This window comes from Tupaia chinensis, unplaced genomic scaffold, assembly GCF_000334495.1.
Source record: "Tupaia chinensis unplaced genomic scaffold, TupChi_1.0 Scaffold000532_1, whole genome shotgun sequence".
NCBI lineage: Eukaryota > Metazoa > Chordata > Mammalia > Scandentia > Tupaiidae > Tupaia > Tupaia belangeri.
The window spans coordinates 8,520,757-8,541,204 of NW_006160045.1; the positions used below are offsets into that span (position 1 = coordinate 8,520,757).

Genomic DNA, 20,448 nt, shown 5'->3' on the forward strand with positions numbered 1-20,448 from the left:
AGCGCACGCACCCTATAGCGAAAAACCTCTCCAAAAAAAAAAAGAAGCCACCAATTTGCTATCTTAGGGAAGTCACACACTGTGTGTGCAGCTTCCTTTGAACTGAAGGGTCTCTAATTCTGGCTTTGGTGAGGTCCAAACAAGAAATATATATGAATGTTGTGTGTATGTATGTTTACATGTATGTACTTATATCAGAGGATGTGTGTGCCAGAGAGGGCCTGGTGATGTCACAACCACTCTTCCGTCCTCCATTCCTCCTTCTCTTCAGGATTCTGGGCATGTGTGCACACATGCCTGGCCTCTTTTTCAAGCAACTGGGGCTAGGATTTGAACCACAGTTGCCCATGTGGGCTCTGGCTCCCTACGCACAGCACCCAACCACTGTGCTACAGAGCTGGCCCAGAATCTCAGCTTTTTTAAAAGGGTGGGGTTTAGGGGCCAGCAGGTGGCACAGTGGCTAAGACACTGGACTCCCACATGGCCAACTGCTCTCACATGGCCAACTGCGGTTCAAGCCCAGGACCCAGTGGCTTGAAAATCACACCAGGCATGTATGTATGCATGCCTAAACTTCCAAAAGGAAAATGGAGGAGAAAGGATTACAGTGTGGCCATCCCCCCCGAGGTAATTTCTCACTTTCCCTCTTGCTGTCTCTCTGCAGTTCGAGTCCCAGACCCGGTGGCTTAAACTCATGCCGGGTGTGTGTGTGTGCATGTTCAAGATCTCGAGAAGAGAATGGAGGAGAAGGGATTGGGGCATGGCCATCCCCCTTGGGGGGTGATTTCTCATTTTCTGTCTCTCTGTCTCTCTCTTGTCTTTCTGGCGAGTGCACGGGCCCTGTAGCAAAAACCCTTCCAAAAAAAAAAAAATGATATGAACCTCTCCAAAAAAAAAAAAAAAAAATGATATGCTCTGATTTATAAAACTTGAGAAACAACCTGAAAGCCCCAAATAGTTAGAAATACATATACATTCATAAGCTCAAATACTATGCAGTCATTAAAAATGGTTGGGGAGAACCAGCAGTTAGCGTAATGGCTATGTCGCTGGACTCCCACGTAGTCGACCACGGTTCGCGTCCCGGACCCGGTGGCTTAAAACCCACGCCAGGCGCGTGTGCGTGCGTGCCCAAGATCCCAAGAGGAGAATGGAGGAGAAGGGATTGTGGCATGGCCATCCCCTCTGGGGGGTGATTTCTCGCTTTCTGTCTCTGTGTCTCTCTCTGTCTGTCTGGCGAGCGCACGCGCCCTACAGTGAAAAACCTCTCAAAAAAAAAAAAAAAAAAAGGTTGGGAAAACAGCACAGATGACTCTCACAAGCACAATATTGTACAAGAGGAGCCAGACTCAAAGAGTACATTCTCTGTGATTCCGCTCAGAAAGGGTAAAAGCAGAGGTCAGGAGGGTGGTTGCCCTGGAGGGGCTAGAGCCTGGAGGGAGCACGAAGGGGCGTCTGGGACATGGAGCCAGGCTATAGGGCCCGTTCCATTTGTGCACAGTCATCAACCAAGTGTCAGTTGTTCTGAAGGAGAGGGGCCGGAGAAGAGGTGGCGGGCGATGGTCTTCTGTTTTGTGTCTGTACTCTTCCGTCTTTTAGCTGTGAACGTGTATTTTACAATCAAAGGAAAAGACAGTTCTTACGAATGCTAGTACTCAGGCGTGAGCGGCCTCGGCGTGAGCGGACGATTGCCCGGAAAACCATGACGGGCTCTGAAAGGGCCAAAACTAGTCCCGGGTGTCCTGAGAACGGAGTCTGGGGCGTCATCTAGCGGCCCTGTGTGCAGTTACCTGACTCTATCGGGGTCTCATCTTCCCTCGGCTTTGAGCTATCCTACTGCTCCGAACGCTACAGAAAATTGGTCATAATGCAAACGGTTCCTCCTCATAGAGAAGCAAACGAATTTTGTCCAGTGGAGACCTCACTGGTTATGCTGACAAGTTTTACATCTATTAGCAAAGGAATTTAGTGTTTCTAATTGTTTTTAAGCTGCTGTTGTCTTTTAACATTTTACTGGTTCCTTCATGAATTTATGAGTTAAATACAAGTCTTTGATGTGTTCATTTTATATTTGTATGTGAATCATGATGCTCTCTCTTTTTTTTTTTTTTCCAATGATCCTTTGACAGGACCCTGGTGGCAGAAGTGATTGTTGAGTCCTCACTGTTCTGGGGACTCCTGGTACTTGGGGGACTCTTCCCCTTTCCTTCAACAGCCCCAGAGCTGCCAAGCCCTCAGGCTCCACCTGTCCCACCCTCCCTCCCCCCCCACTCTGCTTCTTAGTGTAAGACTTAGGCTCAGGAGCAGGGGGATCAGGAGTCAAAGCCACTGTGGATATTGACCCATGGAAACACGTTGTTGGATTGGCCTGGGAACTCGGTGACATGCAGCCATGGCGATGGGAAAATGCAACGGAAAGATCAAAAGAGCTCAGGGTTTCTTATAAGAGGTCTCCCTGCGAGATTTCCTGGAGGCAGCGAGGCTTCTCCCGGCGCCCACCCCGCGGACGGGCAGCCTCCCCGGGCGCTCACCCACAGTGTCCGGCTTGGTGCACTGGATGTGCATGTAGCCGCTCTCCCTCATGATGCTGTAGAACACCTTCTCCTTGACGGGGTACAACAGCTCCTGGTCCCTCTCGGTGTAGCCAAAAAGCCCCGCAAAACGCCGTCCCAGGAGAAGGGTCAGGACGGAGAAATTTCTTAAAACCAAAGCCATGTTCAAGTGTAGGCCTTTCACGTGGCTGAGGGCAGAAAAGAGGCCCCAGTGAGGCTGGGCAGGTGTCAAAGCAGGGGGGAGAGCAGAGACAGAGAAGGGATGGGCCACAGGGCTGGGCAGCAAGCACAACGCCAGCTCCTCTGGCACCTGTCCCTCTGGCGTGGCCACATGGGTTGGAGGAGGGAGGAAAGGGGGAAGATAGAGTTTCTAGAAAGCCCCAATCAAGGCTCTTACAGAGCGCGATCTATCAGCCCTGACCGTGACCCTCTCGCTGGCCTTCTCTGCCTGGGCACCTGGCCAGAGCCACATTCCTACATTGCACTAAACAGGAGGACCTGAGCCACTGCACCCCAGGCATGGCTGAACGGCAGGAGACCCTCCCTCCTCTCCCCTGGCTGGCCTGTGGTATGAGAGAGCCCAGGGTTCAGACACTGTGCCCAGACAGGACCTGGCACCAACTGTCCGCCACCCTGCAATGCTGCCCGCCAGCCACAGAAGCCCACCCCTTAGGGGCTCTCGCCCACAGCTGAGAGTGCTTACCTGGGCACCAGCTGGGCTATGTTGGTGCAGATCAGGGAGCCCCAGTCCCCACCCTGAATGTAGAATTGCTGGAAGCCCAGTCGCAGCATCAGTTTATAAAAGATCCTGGCAGTGGCCACTGAATTGAACCCTGGTTTGAGGGAGAAAGAGAACAGTTGTAGGGAGGTCGCTTCTTGGGTCCTCCAGGAGCCTATGAAATTCCCTACTCCCCTTCCTACAGGTGGAGGCGAGCGAAGGTCACATGAGGTGAGAAGGAATCCCAAGGCCCAAAGGTGGAGGTGGGCAGCGCCGGCAGGCAGTGTGCATGGTGCCTGCCTCAGAGGAAGGGGCAGTGAGTGGACAGCTCTGCTGTGCTGGCAGGGAGGGCACACAGCGGGCTCGGTCCAGCCCTAGAAGGGTGTCTGCAGGTCCACGCTGCATGGGTACTCAGCCAGCCTCACTAGCCTGGAAAAGTCTAGGGCCCAGATGGGGACCCGCTTGAGCAGGGAGCTCATGAAAACACCAGTGTCCAGGCCCTGACCACCACCCGGCCCCTCTCCCACTGCCTCCTCAAACCCTAAAAAGATGCCTCTCAAGCCTCGTCTTCCCCAGCCTCCTCAGGCCGACTCCCTGCCTCCTCACTCCCGACTCGTCCTCCTGGAGCATCTGGTGGGAACCCCTGGCCCAGCCCAGGCCAGAACAGGGAGGTTCTGTGGCCTCCGGCAACCCCGTACCCTTCTTGGAGGATGCCTCTGAGAAGCCATAGCCAGGGATGGAAGGGCAGATGACTTCAAAAACGTGCTCGTCGCTCAGGCCGTGGTTCTTGGGGTCGGTCAGGAGTGGGATGATCTTATAGAACTCGTAGAAAGAGCCGGGCCAGCCGTGCACCATCAGCAGGGGCTTAGGGGTGCGGCCTGGGGGCAGCTTGGGTGGCTTCACGTGGATGAAGTGGATGTCCAGCCCTGGGGAGACAGAACACAGCCAGGTTAGGGGGAGAAGGAGAGGGCCTGGCAGCTGGGGAAGTTGCAGTGCAGAGACGGCCATGACGGTTTGCTGTCAGACCTGCCACCCCCATGCCCCGCCATGGTATCGGCCCCAGGGTGGACAGCGCCTCCCGGCCGAGCGGCCGCCCCTGCTCCAGCTCCATGGCTGTCCTCGCTCAGCTTTCACTCTCCCACAAGCGAGGTGCTGTTACCCCCTCCTCACGGTCACAGCCAAATGTGCTCTCGTGAGGGCTGGGCTAGGGCTGTGTGCACACTGCGGGGTCCCAGAGCCCAGAACCATTTCCGGCTCACAGAGGGGCTCGTAAATATTTGGCCAATAATTTTAAAATGGGGTGTGTTGGGGGAGCCCAATATACCAGCAATAGAAGCTTAATCAGATAGATTACTTAAAGAGTATATTGGAATATAATACACCCATTTAAAAGGATGGTGTAGATGTGTACTTATTTATTTTAAATTCTTTCAGAGAAATTTTTGCCATAGGGTACATACACTCACTGGAGAGACAGAAACAGAGAGACAGAAAGCAAGAAATCACCCCCCGGGGGGATGGCCACATCACAATCCCTTCTCCTCCATTCTCCTCTCGGGATCTTGGGTATGCACGCACATGCACCTGGCATTGAGTTTTAAGCCACAGGGTCCAGGATTCGAACCATGGTCAACTACATGGGAGTCCAGCGATGTAACCATTATGCCATCTGCTGGTCCCAGATGTGTATCTATTTAGCACCAACAGTAGTTCAAGAGTGAGAACCAAAGTCTGACTGTCTTTTCCTATTTCAAAAATCTTTCCAAAGGTCCTGGGGGAAGTCACACCTTATCAGAGGCCTGCAAAGATTAACGGGGCTGATTTGGCCCACTGCTAGTGGGATGTCACATCCCCTCCCTGCATGGTTTTTATTTATTTATTTATTTATTATTTATTTATTTATTTTTAAGCTTTTGTTATGGGGCACATGCACAGAGAGAGAGAGGGAAAGTGAGAAATCACTTCCCAGGGGAGACGACCCTGCCACAATTCCTTCTCCATTCTCTTGGGATTTGGGGCACACATGCACATGTGCCCTGTGTGATTTTCAAGCCACAGGTCCGGTTCTGGAACAGCATAGACTGCAGCCTTAACCTCCACACCACCTGCTGGCAGCCTTCTTAGCTCTTAGAATGAAGTATGGATGTTCTTTTGCTGATTTCCTTCTTTCTTTCTTTCTTTCTTTCTTTCTTTCTTTCTTTCTTTCTTTCTTTCTTTCTTTCTTTCTTTTTTGGCTCAACCATTTAATATAAAAATGTCACTGATGTACAAAAATGTGAAAGTGTGTGGGACCAGCAGTTAGTAATAATGGCTATGTTGCTTGGATCCCATGTAGTCGACCGCGGTTCGCATCCTGGACCCGGTGGCTAAAACTCACACTGGGTGCGTGTGCGTGCATGGCAAGAGGAGAATGGAGGAGAAGGGACTGCGGCATGGCCAACCCCCTGGGGGGCAATTTCTCGCTTTCTGTCTCTCTGTCTCTCTGTCTGTCTGGTGAGCGTATGTGCCCTATAGCAAAAACCTCTCCAAAAAAAAAAAAAAAGAAAAAAATGTGAAAGTGTGACAATGACAACATATGAAATTCTGTGATCGAAAGTCCCCTCGAGTGCACTATGGTGCGCATGCACCCGCCCACACATACTCTGGCGTGGAAACATAAACCAATGCAAACCGGTGCTGCCGAGAAGTGCCAGCACGCGCGTTCTCCATTCCGCCAATCACAGACCAGTATCGACTCCAAACAGTCAGTAACAGAAAGCACAGCATCTGCCCAGGAAGAGCAAGGCAGACTTCTTACTCACCATGGGCCAGCACAAGTAAACCCAGCCAAAAAAAGTACCGTGGACTTAAATTTAGGAGAGTCATCCATGAGGATGTCACAATTCCAATATAGGGAACGGATCCGCTGGCTCTGCCCACGACCCCTTTTCTCTAGCCCGTGTCGTCCTTGTTCATACAGGCCTCGGTCATCCTCTGCGTTACTGTCGCCTCTGGTTAGAAACTTGATATGCCCATTTTGCTTTTCATGAATCTCCAGGACTCGGTGAACTATAGCAATCTCTCTTCCTTCTATCCTAAAGACAACAATTTCTCCCACTTGTATAGGATCTTCAACTCGATTTGTTAGAAAGAGATCCCCTCTATGACATGCAGGCTCCATGCTGCCACCGAGCACCACTACAACTGCACTTTCACTTCCAGTTATTACCACCACCCCCTTCCAGGTCCTTAGTGCTGAGGAGACAATTATTCGGGACGCAGGACTTGATAACAGGGCTGCCGCTCGTTCATCCCCTGCGCATCGTCCAGAAAGTCTAGAGACGGCGTGGCGGGGTCGGCGGGCGGGACACTGGCAGAAGAGAGGGCAGGATGTGACCCACGGGGAACGGCGGGCGCCTCTTTTGCTGATTTCTTTCAGGAAGAAAGACCAGTGTCTTTTCTTTAACCACTCACTCACCTAAAAATATCAAACTCACCTATAACCTACAAGCCTCTTCTTCCAGGAGTCCCGCTTTTTGGGCCAGACTAACGCAGACTCCTTATGCGGATTGACAACTCGCACTCTCAAAACTAGAAAAAACGAACCCCTGTGTTTGAGCACCCCAAGAAACACTTGTCTCTCTCTCTGGGCCTCGGTTACTCAATTTCATGCTTAGAATAAACCACATTAATTATTATTTCTACAGAGCTTGGTTATTTCCGTTGACATAGACATTGTAGGTGGTGAAAGCAAATTACCAAGCTTGATCTAATTTTTGTAAACAGTCATAAATATGTATATTGTATTTATTTATTTATTTTCAAATATTTATGTAATTAATTCCATTTGATATCATAATTATTTTTCAATTTGACCAGAGAGAGATAGAGAGAGAGAAAGGGAAAATGAGAAAGCAAGCCACCAGGTCCAGGACTCAAACCGTGGCTGGCCATGTGGGAGTCCAGCCCCTTTAACCACTACACCCCTGCAGGCCCCTATATACTGTAAAAAGTAGTTCTCCCTGAGCAGTAGGATCAAGTACTTTAATTTTCTTCTTTGTGTTAGGTGTACTTTCTAATTTGTCTACATGAATGTGTATTAAATGCATATTTTCCCCCATACCTATCAACATAGCATTTATTACCTTTTTCCAATGACAAAACATGACTTTTGTCCATGGCGTATGCGCGGGTGTATGTGTTTAGACCAGGTCTCATTGCTGTGTCACAATCTTCCTGCCTTAGCCTCCTGAGGAGCTGGCACTATAGTTGGCTGTGGCCCCCAGCTTTTTAGGGTGGCCAGTGTAGTGAACCCAGAAAATTTGATTTTTAAAGCAGAATGCTGGAAACTTGAAGTATCATACTAGCCAAGGACAGGAAAGGATCAGTTTACTCCAGGGTGATTGTGGGCCTCTGTGTCTCCAAGTAGAGCAGCCCCTTCCTGGGCGGGCAACGGGCCCTGAGAGCACCTGGGGGTTCACAGCACAGCAGTGTCGGCTGCTGCCACGCCTGGGATACCCCACTACGAGGGCTGGACCTGACAGTGTGATTTAACGAGTACTCTTGTCTGTTAATTCATCATACAAATAAAACACGTTTCCTGTAGGAAACTTAGAAAAACACAGATAAGCCAAAGGAGGAAAAATTCTCATGAAATCCCACTATTTGGGTGGTCCTCGGAACTTTTCCTTCCTTCCTTTTCTTTCTTTTTTTCCTTAAGAGAGGTTTTAGGTCTTAGGGAGCGTGTGCTCGCCAGAAAAAGACAGAAAACAAGAAATCACTCCCTGGAAGAGAAGACCACGCCTCAATCCCTTCTCCATTCTCCTCTCGAGATCTTAGGCACACACACATGCCCAGTGTGAGTTTAAGCCACCCAGTCCAGGACCTGAACCACAGTTGACTACGTGGGAGTCCAGCAACATAACCATTATGCCATCTGCTGTCCTGCCAGACTTACTTTTAATTGCCAATGGGCACGTGCACTCTCCGGAGAGAGGGAGAGAGAGTGCGAGAGGGAAAGCAAGCACCCTCAAAGGGGCACGGCACATTGCAGTCCCCTTTCCCACACTTCCCCGTCCCATGAGGACCCTGGCCATGCATGCACACGTGTGCTGTGTGTTTTTCAAGCACCAGAGCTGGGCTCCAGCTGTGCTGGCATGTGGGGCCCCCTTGTTCTGCACAGTGCTTAAAGAGCTGTACTATAAAGCTAGTCCAAACTTTTTTTTTTTCTAACAGACTTATTTTGAAACAATTTTAGATTTGCTAAAAAACTACAAAGATAGCTTCCATACTCCATACCAAATTTCCTCTATTATTAACATTAATATTGATACGTTAACTATAAAGTCCATAACTTTAAAAAAATAATGATTTATTTAATTTTATTTATTATTACCATTATTATTTTAATTTGTTATATTATTTTTAATTTAATCAGACGGGAACAGAGAGAGAATGGGAAAGTGAGAAAGCAAGCTGCCAGGTCCGGGACTTGAACTGCAATTGGCTATGTGGGAGTCCAACTCCTTAACCACCACGCCACCTGCTGGCCCCTCAATATCCATTTTCTATTCCAGGATTCTATCTGGATACCACATTCCACATAGTTGTCATGTCTCCTTAGGGTCCTGTTAGCTATGACAATTCAAACTTCAATAAAACCTTAGAGAACATAACTTTTTAACAAAAATAGAATCCTACGTACATTCTATTTTGGAACCTTATTTTTTTTTTCCCACTTAACAATATATCCTGGGTATCCTATGTTGCTAAATTTACTCCTATTCTGAAGTTTATTTTAGTAGGTAATGCTATCTCCTTTAATACACTGCATGATGTGAGATTATTCTTAATTCAGATTCTACCACATTATCAGCTGAGTTTAAAATTAGAAACACACACACACACACACACACACACACACACTCACACAGGCTTGAGGATGCGTGGGCCATCCCTGGAAGCATATCAGGAAAGCAGATGCCGTCTCTGGTCTGGGGGCAGGGTGAGAGCGAGACTTCCTTTTCACTGTACTCCCTCCTTTACTCTTTGATTTCTCAATATTTGAGTTTTTAAGAATTAAGACAATTTTTTTCCCTTTATTCATCATAGAGCTTGTGCAATGGGCACGTGGGAGTGACAGACAGACAGAGCTAGTGAGAGAGAGAACCGCCCTCAGCAGAGTCTGGTCACACCACAGTCTCTTTCCTCTAGCCCCTCAGGTCTTGGGCACTCACATGGGTACCCCACATGTTGCAGGCTGACTGGGCAAAGGATTTGAACTTAAGTCATCACAGAATCCTGCTTCTCTTGAGTGGTGTTACTGCTGCGCCATGGAGTAGGCCCCTGAATCAAGAGACTTTTACAAGCCCATATGGCATTGCTGCCCCAGGGGCCCTCTTTCCTTTTGCGGAAGGATGGGCTCTCCCTGGGTTTCCCCTAGGTCTGTGGTCCCCAGAGGACACTCCATGACAGGGTTGAGGGGGTCTGAATCCAGGAACCGAGGTGGGTTCAGGAAGGCAGTGCTGGGCCTGGGGTATAGTGAGGGGAGTTTGTGGGGTAGAGGGCACACTGGCTGAGGGAGGGCCTAAGTCCCTGGAAGTTGCCAGTGACAAAGGAAAAGGGGACCGGTGGGGACTCTGGAGACCTGGGATTGTAGGCAATTCCCTCCTCCACTCTGGACAAGATGGGCTGGACTTAGCTAGAGGTCCCTGAAGCCCAGGCTCTCAGACTGCCTGGGAACAGGCTCGTCCTATGGTAGGCAGCCTGGGAATGGGTGAGACAGGAAGGCCAGACAGTAAGGCCAGTGGGGACAAGCACAGAACACTAGTAGGGGCCAGAGGTAGGCTGTGACCAGCCAGGGGCAACAGGTCAGAGCAGAGGCAGAGGACTTCGGAGGTCCAGGACTGCGGCATGTCCAGGCCCCACTGTGGGGGCGTCTCTCCTCTGTCTCACATGTGCACACACTTTCTGACAGAAGAAAAAAAGACAATAAAAATCCTCGAAGGGCATAATAATGCTCAGAGAGAGTCCAAATTTAACTCCCCACCCCCCAAAAAATAATAATAATAAGAAATCATTCCAGATCTGTTCTGTGTGTGCCTGGCTTGGCCCCAGGAAGGGCATGAGCTCCAGGACACAGGGGTGGCATTGACGGAGCCTCTCTCTCTCTCGCCCGCTCTCCCTCAGAGTCCACTTCCTCGCATCTGGAGCTCAGGGGTGTTCGCTAACCTCGCTTTGCTGGGTCAGAGCTTCCATCCACCCTTTCACGTCCTTTCCACCCAGCCCCTAAAGTGGGAGCTGTCACTTCCCATCACAGGACAAGACCTCTGAAGGGGAGAGGTGTGGTGCCCCGCCCTCAGTCTCCTGGACCTCGGGGCAGCATGACAACCACAGGGCTTGCCCTGCCATTTATGTTGTCCACACCAGTTCTCCAGTGACCTTGAGAGCTGTTGATAGAAAGAGGATATTCAGAGTATTTTTATGCCAGAGGATATGTGCGCGAGAGAGGGGAGGAGGAAGAAAAGGAGAAAGGGAGAAAGCTCCCTCGACAGCCTGTCCACACACTGTCCTTTTTCCTCCAATTCTGCATCCCATCAGGATCCCAGGTATGCAGAGGGGCCAGAATTCAAATCTGAGTCAGCTCTGTAGAACTGGCTTTCCTCTGCATGGCACCTACCTGTGGCACCACAGGGCTGGCCCTATTTTGTTGCTAATATTATTCTTCAACTTACCAATGTTTAAAAAAACTTTCTGCTATAGGGTGTGTGTGTTCACCAGAGACAGAGACATAGAGAAAGAGGGAAAGTGAGAAAGCACCCTCTGGGGAACTGGCCACCTGTAATCCCTTCTCTGTTCTCCTCTCAGGATTTTAGGCATGCATACATTAGTGCCCAGAATCTTTTTCTTTTTCTTTTTTTTTGTTAGAGATTTTTGCCTTAGGGAGCATGCACTTGCTGGTCAAAGACAGAGACAGAGACAATGAGGGGGAAAATGAGAAATCACCCCGGGGGGGGGGAGGATATACACACACACACACATGTGCCCAGAGTGATTTTTAAGCCTCCAGGTCTGGGACTCGAACCATGGTCAGCCATGTGGGAGTCTACTGACATAACCGCTATGCCACCTGCTGGCCTCCAGAGTGTTTTTCGAGCTGCCAGGTCTGAGACTGGAACTGGGCAGCTGGCCATGGGGGATCAAGCTGCCTTAACCTCCACGCCATCTGCTGGCCCACCAAGCTTACCAAATTAAATAGCATATCTGATAGGCTATTAATATTCACAATATGGAGAGAGTTTTAAACACTTACCAACAAAGAAACAAATAACTTAATTCAAAAGTAGACAAAAGACTTGAATAGCTATTTCTCCAAATAAGATATATAAAAGGCCAATAAATACATGAAAAGATGCTCAACGTCACTAATCATTAAGAAAATGCAAGTCGGGCCAGCAGAAAGTATGGTGGTTAAGGTGCTGGACTCCCACATGGTCAATTGTGGTTTGAGTCCCGGACCTGGTGGCTTAAAAATCACGTGGGGCATGTGTGTGTTCATGCCTGCCAAAAATCCCGAGAGGAGAATGGATGAGAAAGGATTGTGGCATAGCCATCCCCACTGGAGTGATTTCTCGCTTTCCCTCTCCCTGCCTCTGTCTCTCTGTCTCTGGTGAGCACATGTGCCCTATGACAAAAAAAAATCTTAAAAAAAAAAAAAACAAATCAAAATTACAATGAAAACCACTTCCTACCGATTAGAATAGCTATTATTCTGAAAACAAAATTACTTATGTTGGGAAGGACGTGGAGAAACTGAGACTCATGTATGCACCATAGGGGAAGGAAAACAGTACAACTGCTATAGGGAGCCGTGTGGTGGCTCCTCAAAAGTTACACACAGGATTACCCTGTGACCCAGCAACTCTGCCTCTGGGGATACACCCAAAATAATTGAAAGCAAGATCTTGAAAACTATTCGTACACTCATGTTCATGTAACATTATTCACAATAGCCAAGGGTAAAAGCAACCCAGTGTTCATCAAGGGATGAACTGTGCTATATTCATACAATGCAATATTATTAAGTCTTTTTTTTTTTTTTTTTTTAATTTAGAGAGAGAGAAAAAGAAAGTGAGAAAGCAAGTCACCAGGTCCGGGACTCGAACCGTGGTTGACCATATGGGAGTGTCTAGCGCCTTAACCACCACACCACCTACTGGTCCCAAGGGTTTGAGTTTCTTAAACTTCACTTCCTGTCTCTATGAATTTGACCACTCTAAGTACCTCATGTAAGTGGAATGTCCATCCTTTCTCTCAAGGACTGCTATATCACTGGACTGAATTATGCATTTCTTCATTTTTTATACATCCCAATGAACCACAACTGGATTTTGGGTCTTTCTAGCTTTGTCTGACTCTAAGCCAGTGTCATGAAAGAAGGTCATTCCTGTGACATACACCCCCCTTGGGCTGGTGTTTTCCAAACGTACCTTCAATCTTAGTCTTGAAGTGAGGGTATCTGTTGAGAATCTCCACCTGCTTCCTCCAGTCAAATTCGTTCCGCCAATAGGAGATGACTTTCTTCAGATAGTTGGAGTTGAAGCCATAGTGGAAGCGGCTGTCCTCCAAAGGTGGTGTTACACGGAACCTATCGATTCTCTGGTGTAAGTCCTAGGGTGATGTGCAGAATGCCAAGGAGGGAAGGATGGGTGGGGCAGAGCACAAGAGACAGTTTGATTTCAGAAGACAGAGCGAACCCTGCAGCCATGACACCACACTGTAATGGTGACAAAGCAGCTTCCCACACACTCGCTACTCCCAAAGCTTAGGGGGTCCTCACTGTAGAATGAGATTACTTCCCATCTTTCATTTGTTAAATGTATGATTTGTACTCATCTTCAATTCACCTAGGCTTTGCTTTTCTTCTTCTTCTTCATTTATTTTTATTTTTATTTTATTTTATTTTATTAGATTTTTGCTATAGGATATGTGGAGAAATAGAGAGATAGACAGAAAGTGAGAAACCTCCCTGCAGGGAGAGGGCCACATCACGATCCCTTCTCCTCCATTCTCCTCTAGGAATTTTGGGCATGCACACACACACTCCTGGCATGAGTTTTTTTAAGCCATCAAGTCCGGGATTCAAACTGTGGTCTACTACGTGGGAGTCCTGAGATGTAACCATTACGCCATCTACTGGTTCCTCACCTAGGTTTTTCTATAGCGGGGGGGTCAGCAAACTTTCGCTGTAAAGGTCCTGATAGTAAATATTTTAGGCTTTGAGAGCTGCAGCTATTCCACTCTGCCCTCTTACGGAGAAAGCAGCCACAGACAACACAAGATGAACGGGCAGGTCCATGTTCCAGTAAAACCTTACTTATGGTCACTGAAATTTGAATGCCTTATAATTCTCATATGCCATGAAATATTTTTTCTTCTCATTTTCCCCCCAACCATTCGAAGATATAAAGACTACTCTTAGCAGGAGGAATGTGCAAAAACAGGTGGCAGGCTGCACTTGGCCCTCAAGTTGTGACTTGCCGACCTCTAATAGACAGCATGGAATGACACATTATAACTCAGCTGGAATAAGAGTTGCAGACCAGGGGAGAGGGTGTGCATCAGGCGGAGAGGCCAGACCTATGTGGGCAACTGTGAGTTGGCTCATAGAGCTCTTAGCTGTCACAATTCCCAGGGCTTCCTCATACATGCTTCAGCCACCCTCTAACAAATCTGGAAACCTTAGGGTCCTTTAGGTACCTGAGAATCCACTGAGGGAGTTCTCCTCAGGGCTCAGCCTTTGTCCTAAATAGCGAGGCCATAGCAAGTTCTACCAAGGGGACCTCAGTCTGGTTTCTCTTGGCATAGCCCAGCCTCCACTTTTTAATATTTTTAAAGAATGATCCATTTTATTTTATTTATTATTATTATCATTTGTTAATTTGTTACAGGGCATGTGTGCTCACCAGAGAGAGAGAAAGAAGTGGGAGGGGGGTGAGAAAACAATCCATCAGGTCCAGGACTTGAACTGTAGTTGGCCATGTGGGAGTTCAGCACCTGAACCACCACACCACCTGCTGGCAGCAGCCCAGTCTCTACTTTTAAATCAGAACTCTCATGACTTTTTGTGGGTGCTTCCTATGGTATTTATTCCTATTAATCTTTGGTAGAGCTTTTTTGTCTTAGAGCACTTGTGCTTGCCGAGGAGAGAGAGACAGAGACAGCGAGTGGGAAAGTGAGAAATCACCCCCCAGGGGAAATGACCATGCCATAATCCCTTCTCCTCTATTCTCCTCCCAGGATCTTGGGCACACACGCACATGAGCCAGTGTGAGTTTTTAAGCCACCAGGACTCAAATATGATCAACCACGAGGGGGTTCAGCGAAGTAAGCACTACGCCATCTGCTGGCTCCAATATTTCAATCGACTTTTCTCACCTCATAGATGGAGTTAGGGAAGGAATGAACTCTCTTTTTCCAAGCATTCAGCAGAGTGCCTGCATCAAGTAAGGGCTTAACCATCCACAGAATGAAGGAAGTAATGGTCAGATGTCAAAAGGAGGAGACTTTGGGCCAGCAGGAGAGGTTAAGGCTGCTGACCCCACATGGCTGACTGCGTGGTTCAAGTCCTGGACCAGCAACTTGAAAAATAAACCAAATCCATGGGACCAGCAGTTAGCATAATGGCTATGTTGCTGGACTCCCATGTAGTCGACCGCAGTTCGAGTCCCAGACCCAGTGGCTTAAACTCACGTTGGGCATGTGTGCATGCGTGCCCAAGATCACAAGAGGAGATTGCAGAAGGAATTGCAGCATAGCCATCCCCCCGGGGGGTGATTTCCCACTTTCTGTCTCTCTGGTAATAAATAAAAAAGAAAAGAAAAGAAAAGAAAAAGAAACCAAATCCCAAGAGGAGAATGGAGAAGGGACTGCAGGGACAATTTCTCACTTTCCCTCTCTGTCTCTCTCTAGCAAATGCATACGCCCTATAGAAAAAAAAAAAGGGAGGGGACTTTGGAGAATGAATTAGGATTAAGGTCATCAGGGTCCTCTCGACAGACTCACAGTGGGTTTACAAGGAGGGGTACTGAGAGACACACAGATACATCTATTGTCATGACGCAACATGGCAACAGAAGATCAATACTTGTGAGGGTTTCTGGCCCTTGGACCTCCAAACCATGAGCAGAAAGCTCTATTTATAAATCACCCAGTTTCAGGTATTTCTGTTACTAGCAACAGAACAAATGAGAGGAGTCGCTTGGACAAATCGCTTTCCCCCGTGAGCTGCAGTCTCTGCATCTGTAAAATGAGAACGAGGGTCCACCCCCTGCAGGATTACCGCAGGGACCAATGCGCCTGTGAGCTGGAGCAGCAGGTGCCCCGCCAGCACTGGCCCAGCCTTCCCAGTGCTATGCTTCCTGCGTTGGCTTCTCCTGTCTTCTCACTCAGGATCTCCTGAGCCCCACTTGCTCCCACAAGCCCAGTCCCAAGATTTCAGACCAGGCACAAAGGAGGTGACCACAGTGGGTCTCAGTGATCTGGTGCACATAACTGAGTCCGGCAGCCCCTCCCCTGCCTGGGCACTGCTGGGCCGCAGGTAGGGGAAGGAGGAGACGGAATGGGACAGGGAGAGCTGAGCACACCCCTCTGGAGCAACCTGCACCCACTCCATGAGAAAAGAGAAAAAAACTACTTCTGGGGAGGCACTTCCCAGACCCCCATCTCCTCCCCATACCCTCTAAGACCCAGCTTGTCTCAGAGAAGCCACAGAAGGGTTTTCCCCACGCTGCCCTCTGCCCAGCCCTGCCTGGGAAGGGAGCCTTACATTGATCTCCTCGTCTGACGTTTCCACCTTGAAAGGACGGATGCTCTCGTCCTCCTTGGCTGTGGGCCTCGCCCCGGGCCCCCACCACCCATCTCCAAGTGGCAAAGTTTCCTCCTTGTTCCGGGAGATGAACCAGTAGATGACAAAGCCCAGCACTGAGGTGAGGAGAATTTCCAGCCACATGACTCCTGCAAGAAGAGGGAGAAGCATCAGCAATAGAAGCCTCCCAGCGGGGCCTTGACGCCTGCAGGTGGAGACTCCAATTCCCAATTCTCACCCACCTCCTGATTTTATTACATTGGTCCTTAAAAAAAGTATAGAAAAACTGGGAAACACTAGCAAAAGAAACAAAATCACATACAATCCTACTGAATTCTGAAAATTGTTAACCACACTGGGTAAATAGGAACCTGGGTTGGTTTCTGTGCAGCCCTGGGTGGGAGGTGCTGGAGGCCGCATGTCCAAGGCCTCATGTTTTTGAGGGGCCTTCTGTTCTAGACCCTATAGAGAAGGCTTCTCTCCACACCCTCCTGACTCTGTCCCCAAGAGAGGAAGAGCAACTTTTCTGAGTAGAGGGTCCAGGACATGGAACTGTGACTCTGAGGGGCCTGTCCCAAGGTAAGAGAGAAGTCTGGAGTTCTGTGAGATTAAGTTCAATTTGGAGAGACTGGGTGGCATTAGTAAGGCCCACAAACATCTTAGCCGAGAGGGTGTTTGGCAGCTTTATTGCAATATGATTCAGACACCATCTAATTCACCCATCTAAAGTGTACAATTCAGTGGTTTTCAGGACTGTGGAAGGCCGCATATTAGACCTTGCACATGAGCGACTGTTCATCCATTTTGTTCCCTTACCCTAACGTGGCTGTCTGCTTCTGTAAACCTGCTGGCTCTTCCCATGAGAAAATAGCTTGTGCTAGCCATACAGAAAACCACATCCGGGGCGACATCCTGTACCTGTTACTGTCTTTGCTAACTAGCCCCAAACCCTTTTGTTTAACAATGTAACTGCTTGCATGGAAACCCCACTCCCCTTAGAAATAATTAACCTGCTTGATTCAGCTTCTGTCATTTCTTGCATGGAAACCCCTAGTAACTGACCCCTATAAAGAGACTGCTCAAACTTCGGTCGGGGCTGCAGTTCTGACTCTTGGCCCCTGAGCCTCAGGCTGTAGTTGCTGGCCAGCTAATGAAGACTCCCTTTAACCTAAATCTGGCTTTGGTGGTATTCATTCAGTTGCACTCTACAACAGTATATTCACAGGTGTGTGCGACCATAACCACAACTGATCTTAAAACATCTTCATCACCGCGGAGACACCCCAGACCCTCTAGCTATCAGACCTCTATTGCTCCACCACCTGAGTCTCAAGAAACCACGAATCTGCTTTCCATCTTGATAGATTTGCCTATTTCACTCCACATAAACTCAACTGCATTTTAATCCCCCTTTGTCTGACTCAGGTGTCTCTTTTCTCAGAAGGAGAAGAAAGAGGGGCTTAGTCTTGGCAAAATAAAGTCAGGAAGCTACCAGCCCAGCTTTGTTATCCAGCTCCTCCTCTTCCATATTCTCAGGGAAGTAACCCACACAATGTTCCTGGTCAGAAGACTGCACGAATACGAGCACTGTTCTTACGGTGGCCAGAGCCAGAAGAGGTTCTGCTTCAGGCAGGGCAGCCAGGACCCAGGAGGAGAGAGCATTGCATCTAAGGTGGGGCCTGAACAGACCCTAGTTCACCTTTGACTCCCCCTTGAAGCCTAAGGCCGAAGGAGATCCCTGTTGGGACACTCAGCACGTGCGTGTCCTTCATTCGCTAAACATTAGATGTCTGGGACTCTAAGGCCTTGAGCTCTGCTCTCATCAAGCCCTTCCCTTCTAAGCCACGAATTAGGCAACTGAAGGTCATTCTGGAAATACCCATGCATAGTGGTCCAGAAATGGAGCTTCCCCATGGAGATCCGGGCCGGGTGTGGGCAGTGCCCCTTCCTGCAGCTTGGAAAATCCGACCACAGTGACTGCGTGGTTCCCAGGCTCAGTCCCTGCAGTCACCTCGGACTCTTCCTTCATACTCCTCTATCACCAGGTCTTGGTGCCATTCAGATTCGGCCCCCTCCATGCCCAGCCTTCTCCCTGGACCAGAGCCCTTGTCGCCCCACATTTAGATCACCAAGACAGAGTTCCAGAGAGGGACTACTCTAGCCCATCTCCCAAGGTCACCAGGGCACTTCCTAAACCCACTGCAGCCTTCTTCCTGGGCACCCAAACCAGAGGGCCCAGTCTTGAACTTCTGTCACTTCCCTCCCCGGGCTGTGAAAGTCAGAAGTTCCTCAAGGTCTCTTTGACTCAACATTTGCTGAACGTCTATGCTGTGCCAGGCCTCTGCCACCCCAGCCAGAGAGAAAGCATGGGATGGGTTGGTGCACGTTCCATCCCCAGCCAAGACAGGCCACGACTTTCATCTTTTGAGCCCAAGCACCAACAGTGCCTGGCCCTGTGTACTTGCCGGCCTATCAGATGCATGGCTGGAACCAGCACTCCCACAACTAAAACAAGGCGAGCCAGAGCTGGAGAGGAGCCTCTCTTATTTAAAGGAATTTGGAAAAGAAAACTTGCATAGACTTCTCCCATTTCCAGAAACCCTCTGTCGCTGCCAGCAAATCCTACCCTTGGAAATGGGAGATGTCGGCTACTGGCCTGTCGTGGTATTGGAGGCAGGACTAGGCTTAGGCACGGCGGGGCACATGGGAGGAGGTGGAAGGCAGAGAGTAGAGCTGCCCCAGCGGCGGGGGGAGGGATCAGCCTCCCCAGTGAACTCGACAAACTGTCCTTACCTGGCTGGCTTCAGCACAGAGAGGCCGAGGGGAATGGTGTCGCTTCCCTCTGGGATATAAATGTCCAATTTCCCCTTTCTGGGCCAGAATGATCCCAATGCTTTCCCCTAGCCACAGGGACTCTGTGTCCCAACCCTCTGGGAAGCTGCAAAGTAGTTAAGGAGGTCTGCACCCAGGCCATCCTTTGGGCGTGGAAAATTTAGGGCGGGCTGCAGGCTCTGCCTCATCTTCCCGCCCCTTTTTACAACCGCGCAGTCCTGCTGACTCAGCAGATCTGAAGTGTGCGCAGCCTGGTTATCTTCTTTGGACTTCAAACAGCAAACTGAACCACACTGACCCCAGCGAGGCCGGTAGAAAATATCAGAGTCCCATCTAAACAAAGGGAATCCGGACAAGGGACATTCTGACAGCCCACGCCAGCACCACTTGAAGCATGGAGGTAAAGACCAGGTAAAGGTAGGAAAGAGAAGTTAAAAATCTCAATCTCCCGCATCCTAATTAAGGTAACAAGAATATCAGTGCTTGGCTCAAGGCTGGTGCCTTAGAACACTGACCTCAGATTACAAAGCAGGCTTTACTGCAGTGTCGCTTTGTCACCTAGTAACAGACCTTTATTTAATAGCAGGTATGTATATATATTTTCTTTTTTTGGAGAGATTTTTGCTATAGGGTGTGTGCACTCGCCAGAAAGACAGAGACAGACAGAAAGCGAGAAATCACCCCCCAAGGGGGGATGGCCACACTGCAATCCCTTCTTCTCCATTCTCCTCTTGGGATCTTGGGCACGCACGCACACGCGCCCGGCGTGAGTTTAAGCCACCGGGTTCTAGATGTCTGGGACTCTAAGGCCTTGAGCTCTGCTCTCATCAAGCCCTTCCCTTCTAAGCCACGAATTAGGCAACTGAAGGTCATTCTGGAAATACCCATGCATAGTGGTCCAGAAATGGAGCTTCCCCATGGAGATCCGGGCCGGGTGTGGGCAGTGCCCCTTCCTGCAGCTTGGAAAATCCGACCACAGTGACTGCGTGGTTCCCAGGCTCAGTCCCTGCAGTCACCTCGGACTCTTCCTTCATACTCCTCTATCACCAGGTCTTGGTGCCATTCAGATTCGGCCCCCTCCATGCCCAGCCTTCTCCCTGGACCAGAGCCCTTGTCGCCCCACATTTAGATCACCAAGACAGAGTTCCAGAGAGGGACTACTCTAGCCCATCTCCCAAGGTCACCAGGGCACTTCCTAAACCCACTGCAGCCTTCTTCCTGGGCACCCAAACCAGAGGGCCCAGTCTTGAACTTCTGTCACTTCCCTCCCCGGGCTGTGAAAGTCAGAAGTTCCTCAAGGTCTCTTTGACTCAACATTTGCTGAACGTCTATGCTGTGCCAGGCCTCTGCCACCCCAGACAGAGAGAAAGCATGGGATGGGTTGGTGCACGTTCCATCCCCAGCCAAGCCCGGCAACGACTTTCCTCTTTTGAGCCCAAGCACCAACAGTGCCTGGCCCTGTGTACTTGCCGGCCTATCAGATGCATGGCTGGGACCCGCAC

At 49.4% G+C, this 20,448-nt stretch overlaps 1 protein-coding gene and 1 pseudogene across 7 annotated transcripts in view; both read right to left on the bottom strand.

Moving 5' to 3' along the window:
• EPHX1 (epoxide hydrolase 1) overlaps positions 1–20,448 on the bottom strand; it is a 40,885-nt gene that overhangs the window by 5,730 nt on the left and 14,707 nt on the right. For 6 of the 7 annotated variants that reach the window (XM_006157259.3, XM_006157264.3, XM_006157262.3 and 3 more), the window contains 5 exons: positions 16,076–16,263; positions 12,738–12,918; positions 3,969–4,196; positions 3,256–3,385; positions 2,532–2,740 (listed from right to left, as the gene is read on the bottom strand). In XM_006157259.3, the coding sequence (XP_006157321.1) occupies positions 2,532–2,740; positions 3,256–3,385; positions 3,969–4,196; positions 12,738–12,918; positions 16,076–16,258 (931 nt within the window). In that variant the 5' untranslated portion in view covers positions 16,259–16,263. Of the gene's footprint in view, positions 1–2,531; positions 2,741–3,255; positions 3,386–3,968; positions 4,197–12,737; positions 12,919–16,075; positions 16,264–18,907; positions 19,056–20,448 lie in introns of those variants that run through there. The other variant, XM_006157258.3, reaches the window with a different exon arrangement.
• On the bottom strand, positions 5,940–7,428 carry LOC102475701 (signal peptidase complex catalytic subunit SEC11A pseudogene; annotated as a pseudogene).